This window comes from Hoplias malabaricus, chromosome 15, assembly GCF_029633855.1.
Source record: "Hoplias malabaricus isolate fHopMal1 chromosome 15, fHopMal1.hap1, whole genome shotgun sequence".
Taxonomy (NCBI): domain Eukaryota; kingdom Metazoa; phylum Chordata; class Actinopteri; order Characiformes; family Erythrinidae; genus Hoplias; species Hoplias malabaricus.
The window spans coordinates 18765942-18793169 of record NC_089814.1 but is presented as its reverse complement, the minus strand read 5'-3'; the positions used below and the strand labels follow the sequence as shown (position 1 = coordinate 18793169).

Below are 27228 nucleotides of genomic sequence, written 5' to 3'. Positions count from 1 at the left end.
GGAAAATGAATCCAATATTTTCCTAAAGGTCATAACTAAATAGAGGAAGAGCGTATCAAGCGACGCTAACACACCCACGCACTCAGTGCACATCAGAGCAGAGAACAAGAGAGCCGGCCACGACTCGCACCATACAACTGGGTCTTCCAACGAAAAGGCAAATTACCCTCATTATTTTACCTTCTCTATTCTTTCTTGTAGAATTTAAAAAATAAGTTTACATATTAAGTTATTTTAAATGCAATAACTAAGGGTAGTAAACTCAGACTGAGAGTCTCAGTATACTCGATTAAAATAATAATAATAAATAAACAAATAAATAACAACTTTAGTATTTCATTTGAACAGAGAAGCTGAACCTTTTTTGTATAAAAAATATGTAAGCAGCAAAAGTTGAGGCTATTTTGCTTGACTTTTTATTTCTATAGTAGGCTGCATTGTGTATCTCTTGATGAAATAGGTGTGTTATTTACAATTCAAATATGTGCGTCTCTTTCAGCTCTATATGCAAATAATGGTATTGAGGATTGTTTCTAGGTTATGAAAAAATACATATCTTTCAACGAATCCTAACTTGCTGAAGCAATCATACAGTAATCCCCATAAATGTATTTAACACCTGCCAGATCAAATCATCACACATGTATGTAACTGATTCTTACTAAATGACCATGCCTATAGGTTAACTTAATGCATTTGATATTTCTAGAAATATTCATGTGACATCAGATGGAGGGATTTCATGTGATTATTCGAACCTCACCAGGACCTCTTTCAGGATCATACAACACACTTTGGGTCACACTGATTGGTTCTCAAGGCGAATGCACACCAGCTCGAATGGTTCCAGATGGACAATGTCTCCTACCTGGCTCAGTAAGGATGATTTTTAAAATAATTATTTCCTCATAGATATTTCAAGCTAAAACTGTCATGATTCAAGCAAATGGCATAACTTGCAGGATGGCAGGTGACGTTCTATAGTTATATTTTTGTGATAGATCTTTATACTGCATTTAACAAAGTCTAAGGCAGCCTTGAGGAACTCATCCAATATAATTATACCAATAATCTTTTTGGTATATGGATGTCTATTAACTTTTTAAAACAAGGTCCTTAAAGTGGACATTTATGATTTAAAACAATGTAAATCAATGTTTCAGTGCAACTGAACATTCAGTATAGTACTAAAAGTGGGTTTTAACCCACTTATAACACAACTAGAATAGAAAACCTGAGAGAACTGAACCAAAAATGGCAAAAATAAGAGCTTTTGTGACTCACTTCCTGCTGCTGTGCACTCAGGGTTGAGCAGTGGCTCATTATACTTTAGGAACATGCACTAAAACCAGCCATTCTGAAAAGGGCTGCTTGATAGAGTGAGAATGATGATGTGTGTGGATCCTTGTGGTACTTTTAAATCATTTTTGTTTTATAGTTTATTTCACTAAAACAATTTAGTTACACTACTGGTTTGTTTCGGGGTTATTCAACCTAATAACATCTCTTCTCTTTAATATAGACTTGCTTTTTTGGGGTCAACTCTGAAAAGGAGGTGGGCAGAGTGGTTCTTGTGCGTTTACGTCTTGAAGCTCGTCCTGGTTTTCCCAATTTCAACTGGCATTGTCTGGATGTGCAGCTGAAACAGAGAGCTGATTCTACAGACGTGGAACACTTCCCCTGCAACAAGTGGATCAGCACTGCAGATGGTGATGTTGAGCTCCGCAGTGACAGGGGTAAGCTGTTTACAGAAGTGTCACTCCATACATAAGACTTTTTCCACTGTTTATCTTTATTCGGATTCCTTAATGCCAGTTTAAGTTTTGGTTATTCATAATGGTGGCTTTAAGGTTTTTTGTAAGGCTCAAGGCATCAGAGCACCATTAACACGCTTAAACAAGATTAATTTTCATTTTGCAAAATAGAACAGGATTAATTATTTTTAACAAAGCCAGAGTAAGTTAATGCATAGTATTTTTAGGTACTGCCCAAAGAATAAACAAACACCCAATATCTTAGAAATTGCAACTTTAAAGGGGTATATGTGATACATTTAATTTTATATTTTCAGTACAAAAACATGAAGAACATTTACAAAATTGTTATTTTAGTAACAACATCAGTACAACAAGTTCAGTCAATAGAAAATGTGTTCAGAGGATGTAAGAGAATTATATACTAAATCTACCATCAATGTGTATTTACTGAAATTGCTGCAATGTAGCACAAAAACTATATGTATTTTTAAAAACTTTATCAAACTTGTCCAGTATATACAAGCCAAACGTTGTCTACAATTGGAAAACATTACTGGACATTGGTAAATAGTGTAAGGATTTAACATTCAGCCTAATATTTGCTGATCCTTCTCTGACCATTGTTCGGACCTGCAGCTGACTACAGCCTCACCTCAGACTGGAAGACGCTGACAATAGGCATGGGAAATGTCAGCTACTTGGCTATCATGCTACAAGGGCTAACAGCACATTACTCAGACTGCAAGGCCATATATTCTGTGCATTACCGTCTTTATGTCTGAAGTCCAATTTTATTTTTCAATTCCAGAATTCCATCTGTCCTCCATCATGGAAAACACACAGCCATATATATGTGACATTTTTACTCATATAAATATAAAAATTGGATTTATGTTTTAAAACATTTAAATGCAGTTACATATTGACGCTGTCTACAGAGAAATACAGTTTAGTTGAAGGCAAAAGTGTTCTCAACTTTTTATTGTAGGTGAAATTGTATTGAGCTTATTGTTTTGTCTATTAAAGATGAAATATTGTCACAATGTAAGGAGCAACAAATAGAAAAACAAAAATAGCTTTTTTGAGGTGCAGCTATATGGAAATGAACAGTCGGGTTTACTGAGCCAGACATAAAGAACACTGGTTAAGAGTAGATAGACGGTTAGTTAAACTGGCTGTTTAGTTAGTCTACTAGTCAAAATATATTTGTATATTTATGTGCTTTACAACCATGCTATCAGATATCAGAACACAGCAGCTGTCTTTCACATGGTTTGGCAATTTTATGAATAGTCCAACAGAAATGCTCCAATATTATCTGGAGTAAAATCTTTTAATATTGACTTCCATTGAATTTTCAGGTGGTTTTATCCTTTTTCTATACAAGTTACTATTTTGGAGATAGATATTTTCTTTGGACAGTGACGACATGCAAACAAATATTAAACAGCTGGTTAGCCTGTGCCCAGCAGCTATATAAAATATCTCCTCAGTCATGTGTCTATATAGGTGATCGAATAAGTTGCTTCTGCAAAATGACGATGAGACTAGCACTTGAAATTGTCAGAGAATAGTGACTAGCTGTGTTTTTGTCAAACAACAGAGGCAAAAAGCAACATTTACCTGCTAGTTTGCTATACAGTACATCTCTATTACACTACAGTGTAATGAAGGTATATTACATTATGTTACAGGTGTCAAAATCCACAACAATGATAATTATGATAATGATGATATTTTTTCAGCAAGAAAAAAGCCAATTCAGCCTCACTGTTGAATCATTTTATGTCACAGAGCCCTCAGAACTTTCAAAAGCCAATCCAGTGTTAATCTGTCACCCTGTCTTAGTTTGCAAGCTCTTTTCATCAATATTCCAAATGTTTTTGGTTTGCCATGAGGTGTATGAGCAGATGAAGACTTACACAAAAAATCCCTAATATTTTGTTTTAGAATCATTATGTCAGATTTGCAGTTTGCACTAGTATGCTGATATTATTATTTTATCATCATACATAAGATGTATGATAAGATGTAAAATATCCTATGACAATCCGTTAGAGCTTCACATAGGGCCCACACACTTTTTTCCTATCTGCAGCCATCAAAATTCCTGTTGAATCCAACACCTCAACATTAAGGTCACTGTGGCCATTTATGATCCGAACAGCAACAACTGCAGTTACTCATTGAGCCCAGTCCACGAGTACTCAAACCAGCTACTGTATCACTAGCTCTTCACAGGGGTCATCAGGTAGGCACCTCCTCTCGTTGTGTTCAGCGTGGTTTCGCTGAATTAAGCCTATAACACCTCCAGAAGAATCAACAATGATGTCTGGCATCCCATACCCACCCCCTTCCAAGCCAGCTTTACAGTCCTTCCTCACCCTTTACCATCAACAACCGTAAATCCACACTGGCCTCCCTGGTGATTAAGGCTGTACCTAGCCCCGCTGGCACCGTTAATGCATGCTCAGTGCCACCAGTTCCATGTGAACTTTACGTCCAATCAACAATCCCAATAGCACCTCTATAGTGCATTTCCCTAAGTAATCTGTGCTCTCCTTATCCACAACCACTGACTAGACCTTTCAGCTGTTTTTGATAACTTCTTCACAGCTGGCCACATCTGCACAAGCCAGGATGTGGCCGATTTGGCTACAAATCCTCTAACACCTATCTCCACCGGTCTTACATGTGCCTGCCACCCACGTCCCCTCACCTCAGCCGCCAAGTCTGCGTACTTCAGCTTCTTCCTTTCCAATGCTTCATCTATGACATCCTCAAGTGGAACCGTTAACTCTATGAAATAAACTCTCCGTTTACTTTCCGAGTAGAGCACCATGTCTGGCCTCAATGTAGTTAATACAATGCTCTCTGGGACCTGCAGCTTTGTTCCTACGTCCACCAGCAATTTCCAGTCTTGTGCTTCACCCCATCTACCAATATTTGTAGATTGCACACTTTTTTGCAAACATTCCCCTTCATGCACATAGCTAACTTTTTTATTACTACAGCTACTCATCAATGCATTAACCTCTAGCCTTTTGCTGTCCAACAAACATGCTAAAACCCTTAGCACCTGATTGACTCACTTCTGCACATTTAAATTCCTCATCTAAACTTGTGAGCGGTAACTCCAATACCCCTCTCCCATATCATGCCATGCCATTTAAACATTGTGGCTCCCCTAGCCACTTCCTTACAGCCTTTGTTAATGAGCCCTCACAACTTTCAAAAGCCAATCCAATGTTAATCTGTCACCCTATCTAAGTTTGCAAGCTCTTTTTACCAATATTCCAAATTGTTTTTGTTTGTCATGAGGTATATTAGCAGATCAAGACTCCCGCAAAATAAAAAAATCCCTACCATTTTTGTTTTAGAAAAATTCTGTCAGACTTTGCAGTTTGTACTAGTTTGCTGATATACTGTATTATAATATTTTATACCCTCCACACTGGGGAATACTACTGCTTTCAGTTTTAAAGAAAAAATAGTATTGGCTGCAGCTTAAGGAAAAGCCAAAAGAATCCTTTAAATTCTAATGAAAATTAAATTAAAGATGTTTTATTCCAAGTGATTTTGGAGCTTTTTCTTTGGATATGAAATTTTTACACAATGCAAAGTTTACGTCCTGTGTGTAAATAACAGGAGGCATTGGGCAGTGATGTTAGATAAGTGTGTGATATCTTAATATGGAAATAAAAAGGAAATACAAAAGAAGCACAGGGCAACAATAAACAAAACACAGAAGCTACCTGAGACTCTGCAACAGTACAATTGATTTCATTGTTTAAAATATATTTTTTTACTTCTTTCCTTACTTTTCCACTAGTATGCCTGCTGGATGAAGAAAAACTGCTAATACTGACAGAGCACAGAACCAGGGAGCTGCAGAAGAAACAACAGTATATCAGGTAACATATGTAGTCACTATCTCATTCAAACACTTGCTTTGCGATAAGAGTCAAGTCAAGTCAAGTGAGTCTTTATTGTCAATTCTGCATATGTACAGGACATACAAAGGTTTGAAATTACGTTACTCTCCTCTCCAAGATGTAGTAACATTCATTCATTATCTGTAACTGCTTATCCAATTCAGGGTCGCGGTGGGTCCAGAGCCTACCTGGAATCATTGGGCGCAAGGCAGGAATACACCCTGGAGGGGGCGCCAGTCCTTCACAGGGCAACACAGACACACACACGGTCACTTTTGAGTCACCAATCCACCTGCAACGTGTGTTTTTGGACTGTGGGAGGAAACCGGAGCACCTGGAGGACACCCACGTGGACAACACACCAACTCCTCACAGACAGTCACCTGGAGTGGGAATCGAACCCACAACCTTCAGGTCCCTGGAGCTGTGTGACTGTGACACTACCTGCTGCACCACCGTGCCGCCCCATGTAGTAACAATGAACAAAAAATAGACTAAATTCAACTAAGCTATGTATATAAATGAACAGAAGACAAGTGCAGGTCATACGATACCAGCCGCTCACTGATAAACATACATGAGACAATGGGACACTGAATGGAGACAGTAACCTGATTTGGAGATAGGATATAATGGATGTACAAGGCAGTGTAAACAATAGTGCAAAAAATTGTAATAGAAGGAGGAAGACGGGAGCTGTATAAGTCCTGAAGGCAGGGGAGAGAGGTACCAATGATCTTCTCAACAGTTCTCACAATACGCTGGAGGGTTCTGCGGCAGGATGCTGTGCAGGCCTTCTACCATGCAGACAAACAGCTAGTCAGGATACTCTCGATGGCCCACTTGTAGAAGGAGATCATGATGGGGGTGGGAGCTCTTGCTCTTCTTAGCTTGTGGAGAAAGTAAAGCCGTTGGTGAGCCTTCTTGGCCAGTGATGCTGTGTTGATGGTCCAGGAGAGGTCCTCTGTGACATGCACACCCAGGAACTTGGTGCTGCTCACCCTCTCCACAGCAGCCTCGTTGATGGATAGAGGGGCATGTTGTGTGCGAGTTCTCCTGAAGTCCACAACAATCTCCTTGGTCTTCTCAGTGTTCAGAGAGAGATTGTTGTGTTGGCACCAAGAGGCCAGCTGGCTCACCTCGCTCCTGTAGTGTGACTCATCGTTGTTGCTGATGAGGCCTACCACAGTCGTGTCATCCACAAACTTGGTGAAGAGGTTGGAGTTGTGTGATGGAGAGCAGTCATGGGTTAGCAGAGTGAACAGAAGGGAGCTCAGCACACATCCTTGGGGAGCCCCCTGTATTCAGAGTGATGGTGCTAGATGAGTTACTGCCAACCCGTACTGCCTGTGGTCTTGCAGTCAGGAAGTCAAGCAGTCAGTTGCACAGTGAATTCAACTGTGAATTCACAGTAATTCAAACACATGAGAATTAGTGCTCAACATTTTATTTAATTTTCACTGTAGATGGAGCACTTTTGCTGAAGGTGGCCCTCGGTGTATTGACATGTCCAGCATACAATCCCTTGGTCCCAATTTGAGCTACACTCGTCAAAGGTAGGCCTTTATTATATATAGTCAATTATACAAGGGATGTGCAGAGGATGGGAAATGTCAGCATGCTTTCATTGTGTTATATTATTTTTAATGTGTTGTTCATTTTTGTTGTAGCACATTTTGCACGAGTGAAATTTTTGTGTCTGTTTTCTCAGCCCAGGCACCAATGTGAATTATCTTAGGGGCTTTACAGACAGAGCAGAATCTTGGAGCAGTTTTGAGAAACTGGAGATCCTGTTCACCCACAATGGAAAAGATAATGCAATTGCCCGTAGGCCTAACAGTGTTGATTTTTCTCTCACCACCATTGAAAGTTACCCAATGCAAATAATATGATAATATTACACCAGTACAACTGCCATTTTCCCTGCCTTTTTGTTTTTTTTTCCAGGGTATGTTCAAGCTCATTGGAGAGATGATAGATTCTTTGGATACCAGTGTCTTAATGGATGTAATCCTCTACAGATTAGACAAATCCACTACCTCCCACCAAACCTAGCTGTTACTTCTGATATGCTCAGTGATTTTCTGCCAGTGGGTTCTTCTTTGGAACATGAGATAGAGGTATGTAGGTATTTGTGTCTGTCATTGAGCTTCAATTGGATATGATTCTTCAGGAGCAATAACTATGAGAAATTATGTATTGGTATGTTTGACTGGGGTAGATGAGCTACCTGAAAAAAAAAAAAAAAAAACATCACTTAAACATTCTCTCACACAGGAAGCTTTGGGAGCTTAATCCCGAGTGGTTTATCCAAATATCATGTGGGAGCATTGTTTAAGACAGGAAATGTATGCAGAATATATTCTAGTATATCATCACTGTCTAATTAAAACATGTATCTCCCAAAATAACAACTTTACAGGAGAAGGAAAAAACCTTAACTTTGAAGTGAACGTAAAAAGATTTTATTACAAGTATTTTTAGAGCATTTCTATTGGTCCATTCATCATGGAATTTACACATGACAAGAAGGACAAATAATGTGTTCAATGACGTAATAAACAGAAACTTGACAAAATGGAGATACATGTTTTTAATTGGACAGTATAAAAATATATAACATCTGTTATACAAAAATACATGTTCTCCATTCCAGCAAGTTCATATATTGTTCCTAAATCTCTAGCGATGACTCTGCCAAGCATGGTTGGTGTGCATGAATTAAAGCTTGGTCAAAAGCGAGTTTTTACCCTGTGTAATACAACCACTGTGCTGTTGCACATCTCTGAGGTCCCCAGTTCTTCCTTAATACTATCCATACACAAACACAAATTTGTACCGGTTTGGCAAAGCTGACCAATCCTGCTTTAGAGTGAGTGTAGGAAGGCCACCCTATTAACATACTAACACAGAAAAAATATGTGTGGAAATGAATGAATGAATGAATGAATGAATAAAATACAGTAATTTACATTTAATTATTTAAGAATGCATTTTTCATAACAAATATATAGATTGTGTTATTTTTTTAAGGAATTATTTGCACATTTATTTATTAAATTTTGCTTTAACTAATTTACTTATATACTTATGCAATTATAGACTATATATAATTCTTGGTCCTTCATATTAAAGTATGAATTATACACAATAAATGGTAACATATCAGAATATGATTTTATCCAAACATGAAAATATTTTAACTACATTTTGTGGGTTGTGTATGGAAATCAGTGTGTAGCTTTGGCTTCTAAAAAATATCTGCAAAGTGCATTTTTGCATATTCTTAAAGGTCTAAATCAGGGGTGAGTTTGAAACTTTTTGTCACACTGCTGTCAACATGTGATATTTTAAATGTGAGTATAATATTTTATGTGACGTATTTGCACCGTAGAGAGGGGCTATATTTCTCCTAGACTACCAGATACTGGATCAGCTGCCAGCTAATATTATCAATGGCAAACAGACATACCTGGCTTCTCCACTTTGCCTTCTGCATTACAACCGACATGGAGAGTTGAAACCCATTGCCATCCAGGTATGTATAGTGTATCCATTTATTTTATCACTTACTAAGTCACTTTCATATTGATGAAAATTGGAAATATGGTTAATATTTTCTACAAGGGGACAATTGTAGCTTTCAGAAAACATTGATGGTCAGCAAGAGTTGTGCTTCACAGCAATATCGCTGTCTTACTTTCTTTGTCCTTTTTTTGTGAATATGTTTTTATTAATCATATTATAATAATAGGGGCGGCACGGTGGCGCAGCAGGTAGTGTCACACAGCTCCAGGGGCCTGGAGGTTGTGGGTTCGATTCCCGCTCCGGGTGACTGTCTGTGAGGAGTTGGTGTGTTCTCCCCGTGTCCGTGTGGGTTTCCTCCAGGTGCTCTCGTTTCCTCCCACAGTCCAAAAACACACGTTGATAGGTGGATTGGTGACTCAAAAGTGTGTAAGTGAATGTGTGTGCGTGTCTGTGTTGCCCTGTGAAGGACTGGCGCCCCCTCCAGGGTGTATTCCCGCCTTGTGCCCAATGATTCCAGGTAGGCTCTGGCCCCACCGCGACCCTGAACTGGATAAGCGGCTACAGATAATGAATGAATATTATAATAATATGATTAAAAAAATAATAATATTATTAATTTTTCAACACATAACACACAAAAAAGAAAAAGAAACAAAGATGTACATGTAAGGGAGGAAGCAAGGGGAAAATGAGTGAAAGAATGTAACACACTACATACAATTTCACAAATCAGCTAACATGTCTTTAACAAAAGCAATAGCTTCAGACCATCTCTCAATTGTAGCAGCCTTAACACGATGTAGCCTGACAGTGGCTTGCTCCAACAGAAGTACATTCAAATAATAATGCAAAAACACAGAGTTTAAACATACAACAGACTCAACACAAAATTTAAGAATTTCACCGCAGTACAGGCAGTCATTATTTTCCTTTCACAGAAAAATATATTCAGAGTAGAATCATCTCCAAGCAGGACAAAGCTGGAGAACTAGGAAAATTTTGACCTAGCAGGGAAGATAACAAAATAACAGCTGTTTTCCAGAGTAGTGCACTCGGAGGACACTGCCAGAAAACATGCATGAATGTGTCAGCGGTCCCCAATGAACAATGAATTACTCCACACCCGGTTCCAATCCAGTGCTCCTTCATTTACAAACAAATCATAACTCCAAATTCTCACCACACCGAGTTTTTCTGGTATGAATGATACGAGTTCCCAAGTATTCCCAAATATTTAAAACACTGAGGCGAAACCTGTTGTCTTTCTTTTCAAGGATGTGTAATTTACTTCCAGTTTTGTGACATTTTACTGACTTCATTACATTTCATAGCAATTGAGTTGAAAAAAGTTTTCATTTTACATTCCGCCACATGTCAACACTCATTTCCCTGAATTCTAAGTTTCTTATGATAATTATGCATTTTCAAATGAACCATTGTGTTGCACAGCTTAAAACTGACTGATATGAGTATTAATTTGATGTTATTTTTTAAAACTGAGACTCCTGTTTCTTTGATGCTAGCTCCAGAAGACTCCTGGTCCACAAAACCCAGTGTTCCTGCCTTCAGATCCAGTGCCTGACTGGGTTTTAGCAAAGATGTGGGTCCGTAATGCAGATTTCCAGGTTCACCAGCTCCTTTCCCACTTCCTGAAAACTCACCTGATAGGAGAAGTGTGCTGCATCGCTACACTTAGGACACTGCCAGAAATTCATCCCCTACACCAAGTAGGCAGAAGCATACTGTAATCATACTGCTATAAAAGATTTAGAGCATACAAAAATATCTTACCTATCCTTAGGTTCAGAAATATTTAAATTCAGATTTTTCTTATATTACTGATATACCTTTTTCACACTGATTTTTTTTCCAGCTTCTGATGCCTCATGTAAAAACTTGTCTTCAGATAAATATTCAGGCTCGAGCTTCTCTTCTGGCTGCTAATGGTGTTTTTGACAAGGTTGGTTCCCTTATGTTCTGTTGCTGTTGTGGAAGCCTGAAACCGCTTGTCCAATTCAGGGTTGCTGTGTCATTCTCTCTCTCTCTCTGCCTTAAAATTTTAAGTTAAGTCCAATTAGAATTACTATTTCTTTCAACTCATGACTTTAAGTAAAGTTTGGCTTTGAATTATTTTCTGCAAGCTGATTTGACTTTAAATTGCTTATTGTTTCAACTTAACTAAATATGTTGAAAGTACACATGACTCATTCCAACGTAGGTATTTAAGTTAAAACAAGAATTGACATTGTTTTTAAATTTAATAATTTGTGACGACCGGTGTCAAGTAGATCGTGGAGCGTCATAGTTGCCGTTAACACTCTTTATTAAAACTCCCTGAAAAAAACATCAGGGAATATGAACAAGCGACAAGCAGCACTGGGGTCTCAAAGACTCAGCCGGAACTACCCCAAATCTGCAGTGTGTCATTCTGATGGTGAGGGCACTGACGAAACACAATTTTCTGCATAGAAAAACCTATTAGGTCCAAACACCAATAAACAACCTAAAAGCATCATATATATTATTCCCACCCTCACAGCACACAACAATGAAAATAAAAACTCAAAAAAAGTGAAAAAGGTGGGCCCGCGGTGCATGCTTTGAACTCTTCCTGAGCGAACCAAAGCCCCGCCCATAGCCATTACTCATAATTTCAAGTTCTTTTCACTCTTTCAAATTTCCTCTTCATTGGATCTCTGCACGGTGACTGACGAGTGGCAGTGGCGAGTCCAATGGCGACAAAGCCGGCCAGTTCGTTCGCCAGTTTTGTTAATGACATCCACTTCGCCAGCGACTCTCTGCCAGTTCCTCGCCAGTTTTATTAATTATGTCCACTTCAACACACTCGCAAAAGCAAAGCAATGCAAAAATATCTCTCTGTTAACAACTCAGTAATAAATTAAGAGCAAGAGCAAGCTAAGTGTTAGCTTTTAAGTGTGATAGTTTTACCCCCAAAGGCACACCTCATAGTAGAAAAAAAATAATAATCATTTAAAAAGTGGACCAAGTCAGAAAGTGATTTAAAGTGCTTTGGAGGTGTTGACTGTTATGGCAATTGTCTAAGTGCACTAAGTGTATTCACTCCAGTCTCTGGTTTATTCAAACATTTGTTGCAGTATATATAGGACACCAGTCACATACACCCCACTGTCATGTGCCCCTTCTGCATGTACACCAAGCATCATGTGTACCTTTTAGACGTTATTACATCATGTCTCAATGCACAAACCCAGACATTCCCTTAATTGGCATCTTATGCTATGCATGTATCTGTTGTCTTGTTTTCTCTTGTTAGCATAATGTTTCTAGACAGTTAGGTCAAGTTTTCCACTCAGGATGTTCTTCAACATATTTATTAGACTTCTCTAATCTATCTAGAGATGTTACTTCTCTAATTTAACTACAGAAGTGCATTGATAAGCACTTTACCTCCCCACTCTAGGGTTGTGTCCTGAGTACATCATGTAATAAGCACTTTAAGGTCATGAGCTTAAGCACAATATGTTCTATACTTCAATCATGATGTATCTGTGTATAACAATCATTATAGAGTATATTGGTGGATTATCATTATTATTGCATTGTCATATTGCATTTTCCCATCACATTCCTAAAGTAATAAAATGCAAAAGATAACATCATCCTCAGACTAGCTAGGTATCATGCATTGAAAAATGAGCATAATATGGTAAACCGATTGAGTGATTAAATGAGTGAGAATTAAATAAATATTGATGAAAGGAATAGAATGACTCAATTATTTACTCATTCCCCTCAGTTGAATCCTGGTCCAAGGAGGCATAAATTGGCTCAGGCATTTCAAGGGGCAACTCGTCCAGAGGATTACATGATAGTCTCCCCATTTTCCAAAATATGAATCAAACCATACCATCCAATCATCATTTATGCTAAAAAATTCATGCAACTCAGTAGTGAAAGCTGTCAGTTCTCCCATAACTTTAGTAAATGACCCATTTGCTCCTGTGTGATTAGGAATGAATGTGCAGCAGTGGTCACCAAACATACGACACGCCCCTCCCTTTTCAGCCAGGATCATATCAAGGGCGAGTCGGTTTTGGTATGTCATTTTTGAAGCATAATGCAGTTGTTCTCCCAGAACCTTCAATGTGTCACAAGTCATGTTGGCTAAACGTTGTTTGTTGTACCATATGAAATGTATCCAATCCACGATTTTGTTGACCGTAACCCATACGAAAACAGACTCAAACCCAGCTGCTATAGGGTTTTGCGCTTTGAATTCATCAGGGACTCCCCTTGGAATGCTGATAGCACCCAGATAAATTAAATGGTCCCCCATGAAATCTCTTTTGTGTCTGTGAAGTACCTTTTTAGATGTAAGATCAGATCATTTGAATTTAGGGAAAATAAGTGTCTGCTCTGCCAACGTGACTAGTGCACTCGTACCAGTCCAATTTGAAGGAAGGGTTGCTCTAAGGCGACCTCCGTGGCCATAGCCAAAATATATCAGTCCTTGGTCTCCACTGAGTCACCAAATGCATATAACGTGGAGGGTAGAGAGTATATATGTTTTGAAGTGTAGCTATGTAATCAGAACCCTGTCGAAACACCCTTTAATTTTCATTAACCCATGATAGAACAATGCCTTGGAAAATGTCCCACTTCCATCAAGCAAGGGGGAGAGCGATTCGCTACTACTCACATTATGTTTTTTTGACAAGTTTCTTGTGTAACACTCATAGGGAGCTTCCAAATTGTCAGTGTAGTTATCTGGATTTTCAATCATCCCTGTAGGGGGTAACATTAAGAATAATTTTAACCATGTAGGACATGCACGTTGGTTTACTGAGTAATCGAACACTTTAGAGGCTGCTGCCAGCACACAATCTCTAGGACACAACCTTCCTTCATTGACTGATCTAAGATGTCTTCATCCTCAAACGTTTTACTTTTATTGTCATGTAATAGACACCGTATCTTTAATGGCTCTAGATTCATGTATCTCACATTTGGCACATGTGGTAGCATTGTAAGGAAATGGCATGACAGTGGGAACTTCCCAAGCGCTCATACAAACATAACATGATGAATTAATAGCCGTTGTAACAGCAAAGATTAATACCAGATCGTATGGTCTCCGTGCCGAGATAGCCTAAAACTTGAAAAAGCCTTTTTTAGAATGTTAGTGCAAATAACATCACATTAACACTAAAAAAAAAAACATTCATGTTTGCTTTACAGAATTATTGTTGCTTTGTGATGTTGGAGCTTGCTTGCTGTACTAATGAAGACTAGCCCGTTGTCATAGCCAATGTGTCAGGGAATACCCCAATGTGGAATAATGTGCACCAAGACTCTTGCTAAAGCCTGCACTTCTTGCTTTCTGGTACATTTCCCCCATTTGGAGAACGTCCACTATCACCAAATAATACATCTTTTCCCTCACATCTGTAAATGTTCAAATTTCTCATTGGGTGAAGCATGTGCCCCTGGTGTTACTTTAATCCCTCATGCTGCATTATGCTGGATGCAAATAAGGCACATCAAAACATTTCTGAATGAAAACTGATAATTGAAAAACACAGAGGGCAGACATGGTCCATCTAAGGCCTGTCATACTCCGGTTTGAAAACACAGCCATCTTTATGTCAAGCAGTATGCATCTGAGGACTGAGAAGTGAGTTCAGTGAGAAAGACGGGCTGGAACACACTTCCTGTAAGAGCAGAAAAATTGGGTCATTTTGAGCGGCATGCTTGTCTGCTGTGTTTGTGAGGGCATTGCCCCTAACAATCTCTGAAATATCTTAAATGTGAGCCTGACACTTAATCACAGCAACAGCTTTGGGCAAAAGAATTGCTGTCAATAAAGCCACCAGTAAAATATGATCAATGTATGTACATGTAAATGTAAGAAACTTCCTGTATTACCACATCATTAGAAAAACCATGAACACAGGAATAAGCCAGATATTTGCACTCTTACCCTCAGCCAGTTTACAGGCCTCTGTTAGAGCCAATGATTCAGCTGAGGGTGAATCTGGCAACCTGCCCGAACACACCCTCATGCAGAGACAACAGCAAAACTAACTTGGTTCTTTCCACAAGTGTTATGGGATGCTAACCCATCAACAAACAAATTAAGATCAGCACTATGAATTGGAATATCTCTTAAAGCATGTCTCAAGGAGCAGACCTGAGAGACGGCTGTCATAAATGCAACACTGAATAGTAAAATTCAGCAGTTCAAGAAACAAGGCATGATGTCATAACCAGCATGCAGCTGACAAATTACATGTATCCTGTTCTAACAACACCTCATGTTGAACCACCAACATCAGTTTTACCATGATATCTCTAGAGGCTAGGATCGCCAGTTTTGCACCTCCAGAAATATGCACCTGCCTCTTGGAAAAAGATATCCTCATATCAGCCTTAAGGGCTGCATTAAAAATGATCAGTGATTCTGTATAAGCCTGAGACAACCGGGTCCATGTCCACAATTTACCCTTAAAAATTCCAACCCGTACTGGATTTCAGGGTGCACCGAAATACACAGTCGCTAAATCGATCACAGAAAAATAAGTGCTGTTAACAGGTTTAGCACGTACCTGGGATAAAACGATGTGCTGATTTGGAACTTCTGGAGAGGGTGGATTGTCAGGATTGCGCGGACTGATTGAGGCAGACACACTCGCTATTATACAAAATACTTTTATTCATACAAAAGATAACAAAACAAGGACAGACAGACTTGGATCACACAACAGGATACTTAGACAAAGAGAACTAATAGGCTAGAGACAGAAACCATAAGTTACACAAAGCACAGGAAACACTAACAGACCAGAGAGAAAGACAAACCAAGCACACACAGCAAAGGAAAAGAAGGAAACAGACAGACATACCAAGGAAAAGACTAGAGAAAGAGTCTAGAGAGACCCAAACCAACTTGATAGGGATGAGACTGAGGAACCAACAAGACAAACAACTCAGAGCCAGACAAGCAAATGAGGACTGTCCAACAAACACATGCAGAGACAAGGGAACTTAAATGCACACCACAGACAAGGAACACCTGGGACAGCTAACGAGAGGGCAGGATTATAATGACAATGATGAGGACACTGACAAGGAAGAGGAACAAAGGCAGGACCAGGGTGAAGACATGAACAATAACAAACAGAGCCATGTGCTTAATGAGCACATGGCGGGGAAAACAGACAAGAGGACAAGGGTGTGACATGGATGAATTTCAGGATTAATCTCAGAATTTACTGCCTGCAGTTCTTGTCCTCGACCATGGCGAAAACCCCTTCATGGGTCTTTACCAGCTACTTGTTTCCACAGAGACAGCTGAGCCTCTGCCAGTTTACACTCTTCCTTCTTCTTGCTGTTCAAAATCTTTTCTGCATGTGCAGCAAACCTTTCCACAAGCAATGCGTTTCCACATGAGCACACAAGTCTGGAAGCAAACCGCAGACACATTTATATTTCAGATGACTCTCTCATGATGTTATATTAGTGGTCTCCCAAACCTCTGTTGGGAGTCCTCCTCCTCTGTGCTTCCTGATCACCTCCAAGAGCCTGGAGAGATAGGACTTGGCAGATTCATCTGGGTTCCGTTTGAAATCACCTATTCCTCTTGGGGCCAGTCATGAGGTCCCCTTGCACTTTAGTCCAGTCCACTCCCATCCGAACCACCAGCACTCTTCCCAGCTCATGCAAGCTCGGATGGAAAGATTCACAGAACTGTTTGAGACGTTTGCAGAATTCCTCTCCCCCATCATTGACATCGGGGAGGGAAGCTGCTACCTCTTTGATTTCAGCAAAAGTCCAAGGCCCAAACATGTGTCCTACACCGTCACCCATAGGCTCTTCCAGCACCGGCATGCTGAACTGCTCTATTGCCTCCATCAGCCCAGAACTTCACTTTCTGCATCACGGGAACGGAGCTTCATGCTCAATGGTGAGGTTTCTTTCCTTTTTCAGTTTGGGTTGATGTCTGTTGCGGTCATCTTTAGAAATGTGGTCAAAGAAACTGTGTTGTTTCTCTGGTCTTAACCGTCTCCCCGACAGCCCCTTCTGCATGCTTCAACTGTTGTTGTGGCTGTGTGCTCAGCATCAGCTGCTGCAACTGACTGTGCTGTCAGCTGGGCTACAGTGGACAGAGGTGCAGGTGGAGGTGGTGCAGGTGAAATTAGTTGAGGACACACATCCAGGTCCCAGTCAATCTTCGGACGATAACCAGGAGGCGTATTCGGAGGAAGCCGAGTCGGAGCCAGAACAGAAGGAAACCCCATTTTAACCTACTCCCACAGGAAACCCCATTTTAACCTACTCTGCCATCTGTCTCACACTACCTAAACCATACTCATGTCACAAGTGTCTGTACTGTGAGGCAGCTTTATTTATCCTATCCTTTTCAGGAATCTGCGTCCGTGCTGTTTTTTTGTAACAACACCTGTACTTTATCAACCCCAAGTTGATAAACTTCTAGTTTCACCCTTAGAAACTGCTTTCTGTTTCTCCCATAGAAACTGTTCTTGTTTCTCCCATAGAAACAAATCTGACGTCACCTGTATGTTTCTCTCTAGCAGACTACTTCTAAAGGCAACTTACTCAATATAATGTCCTGCCCTAGGAGCTCGTCAGCTCTGGAAACATAAATATCATCAACACCTTACCACGGTTGGATTGGTGTTCCCTCCTGGTGTCCCATGCCAAGTTCAATATCAGCGGCATCGGTGGACTCGCAGCGGAGCCACCTCCCCACTTCTGGGAGGCTTCTTGTGGTTGGCTGGATTAAGGTTTTTCAACCCAACTTTTTCTCCACTCGGAGACCTCCAGATGCACGAGATATCCCAGACAACAAGCCCCCAACTTGTTATGGCAATTGACTAAGTTCAACCAAGGAAGGAAGACCGATTCTCAGGCCCGAGGAGAAATCAGAGGACTAAAGACACAGAGTCTCCAATCTCTCCAATCTCCAATCTCTAGTTTATTCAAACATTTGTTGCTATATTAATGACTGTAACTGGTTTCTATGTATATTAACAATCACTTCAGGGGTCGGGTCAGGACAACAATTATATATGTTCAGATGAGTTGAGATAAAATGAGATAATATTCAGGTCCAGGATTTAACTTGAAATTGTTTTTCATTTGACTTGTCCATTAATATTAATCTGGTACAGGTCTCCACATGTAAGCAGAAGTGGGTGGGGTATTCTACACAGAGATAATAAACAAATACAATTAGAAATACTAGTCTATGAATAATCCCCTTATTACAAATACAACTTAAAATGTCCATAATAAATAAACATGATTAAAGACTTGTCATGAGGTTAAGACCAAACTATAATGAACTGAAGATGTACAATATGCCGGGTTGGCCATTTATATGGATACACCTTAGTAAAATGGGAATGGTTTTCAAGAAGTCGGATATTTTGGATCCAACCCTTGTTTTTTCAATGGGAAGAGGGTCATGTGACACATCAAACTTATTGGGAATTTCACAAGAAAAACAATGGTGTGCTTGGTTTTTATCAAGTTTTTGTTATTTACAAGTTCCTGACCACTTATAAAATGTGTTCAAAGTGCTGCCCATTGTGTTGAATTGTCAATGCAACCCTCTTCTCCCACTCTTCACACATTGATAGTGTAGTGTAGTAAGGTACACCACAAATATATACATATAATTTTATAATTTGTTTTATAGCCTTGACCTTATTCAAACACCTCCAATATCTGATATTTGACTTAATGAAATTAATTAAAGTTTATAATTGGCTTAAGCAATTAAAACGTTAATAATTAGTTTGAGAATGAATAATAATCATGCTAAATGAGTCCGTCAGGATTTTCAGGAAATTAATAAACAAATTGTAAACACTGTGATTTCAAATAATGAGAGTTTTATTAATAAAGAGAAGTATTTAATTACATAGCACAACCTTGTAATCTCACGGTGTCCGGCAGGGGGAACTGATTCGAGCTTAAAGGTGAGCTAGGCGCTTCTGACTTGTGACTAAAGTTACTAGCTAAGGTTTAATTAATACAGAATTTATCAAGAACTTAATTCGGTGTTCAGCTCTGGAAATGCATAAGTTTAGCTTACTTTTCGTCGATTCTCACCACTCGTTGCGTACAAAGGCTCTCTGAGGTCCTGGGAGTTATGGCGTCTTGCTTGATTTCGCGGTCTCAGAAGTTTCCAGGCTGAGTCCGCATGGAGGCTTTTCTTCGTCGGTTGAGTCGCCTTGGCGTACTCGGAGCGTGATGACGCCGGCGGCAGAATCCTCTGGCTCAGTGTCGTGAGTGGGAGCGTCCAACTATATGGACGTTTGGACGAAAGTTCCGCTGGTTGCTGCAGTTCCGGAACTGAAGCCGCTTCAATAAACTCACTTATTCTAAGACTTCCTGGTGTATCGGCAGTGTTTCCTTACTCTGGCCACGAATAAGTTCACCTGCTTCGATCAGTCGTGAGATTAAACTTAGATTGGGTTATAAGACATAAACATGATTAAAAGAAAAGAAAGATATTCAAATTACTCGACGTATTAGTAAAACTTCATACTCTTAGCTAATTTCGAGACGTCTCTCGTAAGCTTTAAATGAAGTCTCTGAGTTTTTCCTTTGTTTCGTCGTCGTCGTGGAGGAGAGAGTGTTTGTTGTTCAAAATTTTCTCGTCGGCGTCCTCTCTTTCCAGCTTTCTTTCGTGGTCCGTTACTTCTGTAGAGTCCTTGCAACTCTTCAGAACTTCGAACTGAACTGCTTTGGGCTGCTCTCTCTTTTCAAGGCTGGCGCGGTCACGCCTTAACGGGAGGAGTCCTCTTTCTGATTGGACACAAATTCAGTCTCACGTGACTCTCGCTAGGGGGAGTCGAAGAGGGTTTGAATCATTGATTCACACATAAAGAATATGAATTTCTCGTATCAAAATTCTTATACCCGTTATCAACATATAACAATGAGTACATTGGACTATTAACATCAGACAGTCACATAAGGTTTCATCTTTACGTCTCATTTATGATGCTATGCTGGGAAAGAATATTAATTCGTTTAGTCCTATTCAGAGGTAGGATTTCTCTTCATGATAGAAACAGTCCACAATATACACATTTCATTAGGAGGTAGGCATTCATCTGAGGGTACAGAAAGTGACATCAATACATTTGTTTAACACACAAATAATTCAGAGTTCGACTATTTTCCGTCATGGTTTCCGGCGACACCGAGCGAGGCGTAGTTTCGCCAGTGTCCATTTGGTGTCGCTGTTGATCCATGTTTTGGTTGATGATTCCCGGGAGTTCACTCGAGGTCACTTTTGGTTTAAACATCTGTTGGCCCTGTTTAGTGGGCTCGAGATAAGGAGCCGACATTTAGGTGCCATTGTCATAAATGGCCGTAAAGGCTCTCTTCTTTGTTTGAGGTTCCTGTCTCTTAAGAGTATTATAAAATCGGTTATCTCGAGTTCCTGAAGAGGTTAGGGGTGTCGGGGGATCCAGATGCCCTGGAGAGTGTTTGATCTTATGTGTGTGTGCGTGGTTGTAAAGTCCTTCAACCCCGCATGTACAAACAGTCCTCTGGAATGTGACTTGGTCGCAGAGGAAAGGTCCTATTCAGACTGGAGAAGTTTTAATTCAAAACTTTTCATTTCTTCATTTCAATCTGTCCAAATCTGTCTTCGGTATTCATATTTGTCCATACTCCACTACAATAGCAACACCGCAGGAGAAATGCTAGCACAGGCTTCCAGTATCCATTGTTTCAGGTGCTGCACATCTTGATGGTATGGTGTGGTATATGGGGTACAAAGATAGTGGGGCCATTCATCATCAATGGAAACCTCAAGGCCACTGGATATGCGAAATTGGGGGCATGGAGCTATTGCATGGGGGCACAGCAAGGCAAATGAGCTATGCATGTTTGAGCACTGCTAGCTAAAGATGGACAAGTTTGTGAGAATTAAACGTACAGCGAGTGATGAGTTTTCTCAAGCCACAACTTCCAAAGGGAAAACAAGAAATTATGATGGGAATTTCTCAAAGCAAGCTCACAACAGTCACTTAAGAGATGAGGGGTTAAATGTGCCATTTTTGCAGAGCAAATGTGCAAGTTTTAGACTTTTTCTTGCAGGAAGCTGCTTTATGTTTTGTGCAGAGAAGCAATTTGGAGCAAATATGTTTAACAATGACTATTAAGCACAATCAATTTGGTGGGGGGGGGGGCCATTGATCAACTGCATCCTCAAATTAAACTGTTAACTTCATGAAATAAACTATCCATTTACTTTCAGGATACAGCACCATATCTGGCCTCAGTGTAGTTAACGCAGTGCATTCTGGGACCTCTTTGTAGATGACATATGTAATCTATATCCAGGGTCTTTACCTACCCACTGTCCAAGATTTTGTGGCTTTGGAAAGACGTCATAAAATGCTCCCAACAAAAACTTAATACGACTTGCCTCCATCGCCCACAGCTCTTGCCAAGTGACCTTCCGCTTCTCTAGATTCTCCCAATGAATGGAGAAGCCTTGTTTTGTTTGTAACGCTGCTGTTGTGCACTTCTCCTCCTCCTGCTCACAAATAAATCAAGTCATCATTTGCCTTCTCTCTGGTGATGTGGCCTTACTAAAAGCTTTCCGTGAGTGACCTGACCCAAGGCCTGCTTTTTCATGTTGCACTTGACCAATTACACATCCCTTAGCTCTAATGAACTCCTGGCTACCTGCATGGCCACTTGCGGATTTCACTTGTTTCCTGCTTTAGTGACTGGCACTGCTACTTTCACCGCTGCATCCTTCGATCCTGACAAAATCATCTTGTGACTCACTTTTGCCCATTTAAATTCCTCAACTAAACTTGTGAGTGGTAACTCCAGTACCCCTCTCCCATACCATACCATACTTATGGCCTTGTTAATAACCCATTCCGTCTTCTTTACTTCTGTGATTGAAACTTTATAAACTGTCTATGGCCATCTAGTATGAGGCAATAAGCCAAACTGCAGACACGACTATTTCAACTTCCCTGGCAAACATGATCTATCAATGCTATTAATAGCCTTCAGCATTTCAGCATTTCAGCATTTATTCCCACAGCTTGCTCAGTATAATTTTACACTGCACTACACCATCTATCTACACTGTTCACTGGTCTCTCAAGTACTGTAGGGATCATTTCTCCTTCCATCAAAATGTTTTCCTTTGACAATATACAGATTTCTAGGCCTGCTCAGTTTAAGTGTTAATATTTAACAGTATAATTTTTCTCTTGTAAAACTGACAATTTGGAGTTACAAACTTTTTCTTGTCAGTGATGATGTTTTCTTCAAAATTTATATAATTAAATTAATCCTATTCACATTAGGCCATAGGCTGTGGTCTGAAGGCAGCGCCTCTTCTACTTGCTCGGGGCATGAATAATCTGCACTACACTTCAATGTGTGTACCGGATGACTTGGAAGACAGAGGACTGGATAAACTGCCTAATTGTTACTATGCACAAGATGCGCTGAGGGTGTGGAATGCCCTTCACAGGTGCTTTAAGAGACTTTAATTTACTAATGTGCCACCAATATAAATTGAATCTTGAAATGTTCATGACACATGTTCTTGGCAGGTTTGTGGTGAGTTGGGTGGATCTCTATTACAGCTGTGACCAGGAGGTTCAGCAGGACAGTGAGTTACAGTGTTGGATCCAAGAAATCTTCACTGAGGGTCTCCTCTGCTTCTCTCACACAGGTAAAATACTAAAATATGACAGTAGATATCTGTATGGGTATATTAATGCTACTAATAAAGTATATATAATTCTATCTATAATGTATATCTATATCTGACAATGTTTTCTGTACAATTGTGTATTTTAACTGGTTTAATTTTGCATGTTCCTATGGTTTCATAATCATTTTAAATATCAATTTAAATAAGCACCTACAACAATATTAGCAATATGATTGGTGCAGCTTTATTTCCTGAATGTGCCTGACTCAATACCTGTTGCTTAACATGTCTAAGTCCTTCAGTGAATTGTTTCCTCCAGGTTTTCCACAGTCTTTTCAAACCACTGCAGAACTAAGCAAGTTCATCACCATGGTGATTTTCTCTTGTTCAGCACTGCATGCAGCTGTCAACTTTTCACAGGTGTGTCCTGTGTGTTATAGTGTAGATGCAGAGCTCACATCAGAATAAAAATGTCAATTAATTGGGTCTATTTTTACTAATTCATTGCCAGTAATGTAAGGTAATAAGACATGAAAATGCAAAGGTTTGTAGCATTCCCAAAAGTAACTGATTGGAGAATATCTTGCTCTAATAAATGTGTACAATATAACCTAATCAATCAAGATTTCACACTATTTCTTACCTTGCTTGGTTAAGGCTTTTCCAACTTGGATACGGTTTTTTTCACTATCAGGATAAACACTTGTGAGAGAATGCATCTGTCATTGCTCATGTGAAAGTGTAATTGTAATATATTACTGAACTCTAACTTATTAATTCTGTTCATGATTTAACTGGCAACATTCAGGTGGACTTTAACTTATGGATGCCAAACTGCCCAGCTGCCATGGTCCGCCCTCCTCCTCAGGTGAAAGGCTCAGTGACCGAGGAGGACCTTCTGTCTTTTCTCCCAGATGTTAACTCCACCTGCAGCGTTCTCACTATACTCTTGATGCTGTCACAGCCTGCTGCAGACTATGTGAGATTAATCATTAGTTTTTTCTGTCTTAGAGTTTGTGGCTGATGGTAAATATCTGTCAGTGGACAGGCAACATTTTTACAATTCTTTTCTGTTACATTGTGTGAGAGAAGAGACTGGGTTCACACCACTGTATGTGAGATGATCAGGGTCTGTATGATCCATAATAAAACACAGATCTCTTTATTACCATTAAGTATTACTGTTAGGAATCGCTATGATGCATGATACTCATAGATCTTTAACAGTAGCTTTCAAACATGGTTGTGGATTTCTACGGCCTCACTCCTAGAAATCTGAAACCATTACTGAGCCTATTTAGGGAAAGAAAAAAAAAAAATTAATATTGGCCATTGGAAAGGACTATGATGGAGAAGCACTGACCTAATACATAATGGCGATGATGAAATTAGTGTAACACTCGTGGTTATATAGACATTTCCCCAAATTTTGACCCTGTTATGCTACTGGAGATATGTTTTTTTATATAAAGTTTACATCAAATGTACCAAAAATAGCCTTTGTTCTTTATTACATTGACCTATTTCTATAAAATGATTTTTATTTCAAGCCTATAAATTCACATGCTACTAAAATAGTATAAACAACTTTTCATTCCACTCTTGATTCCATTTCAGGTGCCTTTGTGTCATTACCGTGAGCAATACTTCAAGAGCAGTGATCTTTGCAAACTTGTGGAAAATGTACTCAAAGAACTGAGGGCCATAGCTGAGGACATCAACAAGAGGAACAGCAAAATAGAGTTACCTTACCCCTATCTCTCCCCAAGGAACATTGAAAATAGTGTGGCTATCTGAATGCCTTACTTTAAAGGGAACAAGATAGCACTGTTCTCACACTTTCTAAACAGCCCTGTTCAGAATGACTGCTGTGAGCAACTGTAAATGATAATGAGTCACAGCTCACTTAATTGGAAGTATGCCGCATGAGATATGAATGACACAAAGCTGTTTTTTAAAGAAATGTTCTTTCTTCTGTGTTTTTGTTTTCACTCTTTGGCTCAGTACTCCTGTTCCACTCTACTGGTTATGTTTGTCTTGCTGCAGTTAGCTGTCTTTGCATTCTCAATCCAGAGCTGTGTGACACTCAGGAATAAAGGCAGGACAGTTCTAGTCTCTGCCCTTGACGTAAGAAGCAGCATGATATCAGAACAACTCATTTTATCTCATGCTTTCTTGTGTTTTCATGGCTTACTTTTTTCATGGTCTATGGGTTAGTAGGGCTTCAGATATCCAAATGAACATTAATATTAAGATATTATTTTTATTTTTTAATCATTATTATTTTGATTCTTCATTTTTCCCGGCAACATTAAGACTAAATAAAAATTACATTCGTCCATTCACTCATTTTCTGTAGCCATGTTATCCTGTTGTAACTCACAGTGGGTCCAGATTCAAACAAGAATTATTGGGCACAAGGCAAGATCAGGCCGTGGACATGGTGTGAATTCAAATTTAAGGTAAATTTTATGAAAATTAGCATAACATACATAACAATTATAGAATATAGAAAATTAAAAAATACTACAAAGATTTAAATTCAATATGCATGATTGCTTTAGGTATAAATGCTGTCAAGGCTAAATGAGGAATTAAAAAGTCTTTCACTATTGATTTTATTCAAAGATACTGTAGGTGCACTCCTAATAAACTGACGTCCAATTGTCGTTTCTTGACATTTTAGTAGTAAGCAGTTTGGGACGCAGCTGATCCTTTATGGAGGACAAAACCTGCCAAAACTATAAATAAATAAATAAATGGTTCAATAAAATAAATTTTCTCCAAAAATAATGATAATAAAAAAATATATAAAATAAAAAAATACATTTAAAAAACCCAGAGAACACCCTGTGAAGGACTGGCATCCCTTCCAGGGTGTGTTCCCACCTTTAGCCCAGTGATTCTGGGTAGGCTCCGGATCAACCTCGACCCTGAAGTGGATAAGCGGTTACAGATAATGAATGTTTCCTGCATGTGTATTGAGTTTAATTTTTCTCTCTCCTTACTATCATTATGTGTTTTATCATTATGTATTTTTTTCTATTACTATTTACTATTTGAATTCATTCATTTCCCAATGTATTACTTTTTTTCAGTTTTTCCTTGCTTTTTATGATAATAATGGAGCTGTCCTTCAATGTCTGGAACCTAAACATTCTTGGTTGATCAATGCCATAGATCAAGTATACATGTCTTGCAATGTGATGTTGTGCACACTAAAGCTGGGCAAACTCCACAGACATATTCACGCATCAAAGCCTTTCATTGGTCAGGCAAAATCTCAGAAAGTATGCGACACTGCAAAGCTCGTTTAGAGAGAATTATGCTGAGACCTTTAATATACCCATAACTCAGTGGAACACCAGGACTAACTGTGTGTGGGAAAGACAACTCTCTCCACATGTTTATTCTGCTCCCTGGGATGGAGTTGCGGGGGGCACTGCTCTCTCTACCTAGTGCTTCTGCTCCCAGAGAAGGAGCAGCACACTCAGTCCACAGTAGCTGCCAAAGACATATTAGCTTCCTTTTATGTTCATTTGTGCTCTCTGACATTTCAATTAGAATGAACTGCTTTGTTCTGGATTTAATGGCTAAGCCTGAAGATGAAAAACATGCCCCTTCATTAGTATATATTGAGAAGGAAATAAATAAATGAAAAAGAATAAATAAATGAATAAGTCAATAAAAAGAATGTTGAAAATATAAATACAGAAAAACATTAAAAAAATTAATATATGAATTAATAAAAAATATAATAATAATACAGACATAAATATGTTAAGTAATAAATAAATGCACAAATTTTTTAAATGTTTTATTTATAATGTTTTATTTTTTTTTTTTTTTTGGTTTTATGTCCCATATTAAATTATTTATTTATTTTGTTTTTATATTTCTCCTTAATTTTTTTTCTTTCTTTAATTCCACTTTCATTATTTAATTGATTTATTTTTAATCACTCTAATTATTTGGACAACAATGTATAACGGTTAGCCAGAGAGCCACCGAACCATTAACAGCAAGTGCACTAATAGGGTTCAATGTGCATAGGTTCCTGGGAATAGGAAATATGTCAGGGAAATTGTTGTCATCAAGCTGGCTTTATCTGCAGTTAATTTGCAGAGATCTGTCAAAATTCTGGCACAAAGAAAACACATTGTAGATTTGGCATGACAGAACTCTACACTGAAAAGTATTTTGCCATGCCAGGATAATATTAATATGCCTGCATAATATATGTATTAACAGAAATGTTTAAAAAATAATCCCATCAATTTTTATGACAATTCGC

The 27228-nt window shown here is 39.0% G+C and overlaps 1 protein-coding gene across 1 annotated transcript; it reads left to right on the top strand.

Moving 5' to 3' along the window:
- Nucleotides 1-724: 724 nt before the first annotated feature.
- zgc:152891 (uncharacterized protein LOC767741 homolog) lies at nucleotides 725-26698 on the top strand. The gene is made up of 14 exons (XM_066646119.1): nucleotides 725-876; nucleotides 1523-1736; nucleotides 5590-5671; nucleotides 7159-7248; nucleotides 7404-7519; nucleotides 7640-7812; nucleotides 9087-9230; nucleotides 10744-10947; nucleotides 11094-11180; nucleotides 22579-22748; nucleotides 22831-22952; nucleotides 23254-23354; nucleotides 23743-23913; nucleotides 24552-26698. Exons 1-14 carry the CDS (start codon nucleotides 730-732, stop codon nucleotides 24729-24731), a joined length of 2001 nt encoding a protein of 666 aa, XP_066502216.1. The 5' UTR covers nucleotides 725-729; the 3' UTR covers nucleotides 24732-26698.
- The last annotated feature ends 530 nt before the right edge of the window (nucleotides 26699-27228 follow it).

Bases quoted from the DNA above. Each gene is read 5' to 3' on its own strand.
- zgc:152891 (XM_066646119.1), top strand. From the start codon at position 730: ATGGAGGGATTTCATGTGATTATTCGAACCTCACCAGGACCTCTTTCA. The intron at 7,813-9,086 runs GTATGTAGGTAT...TTTGCACCGTAG, and splicing joins CTTTGGAACATGAGATAGAG to AGAGGGGCTATATTTCTCCT. The intron at 9,231-10,743 runs GTATGTATAGTG...CTTTGATGCTAG, and splicing joins TGAAACCCATTGCCATCCAG to CTCCAGAAGACTCCTGGTCC.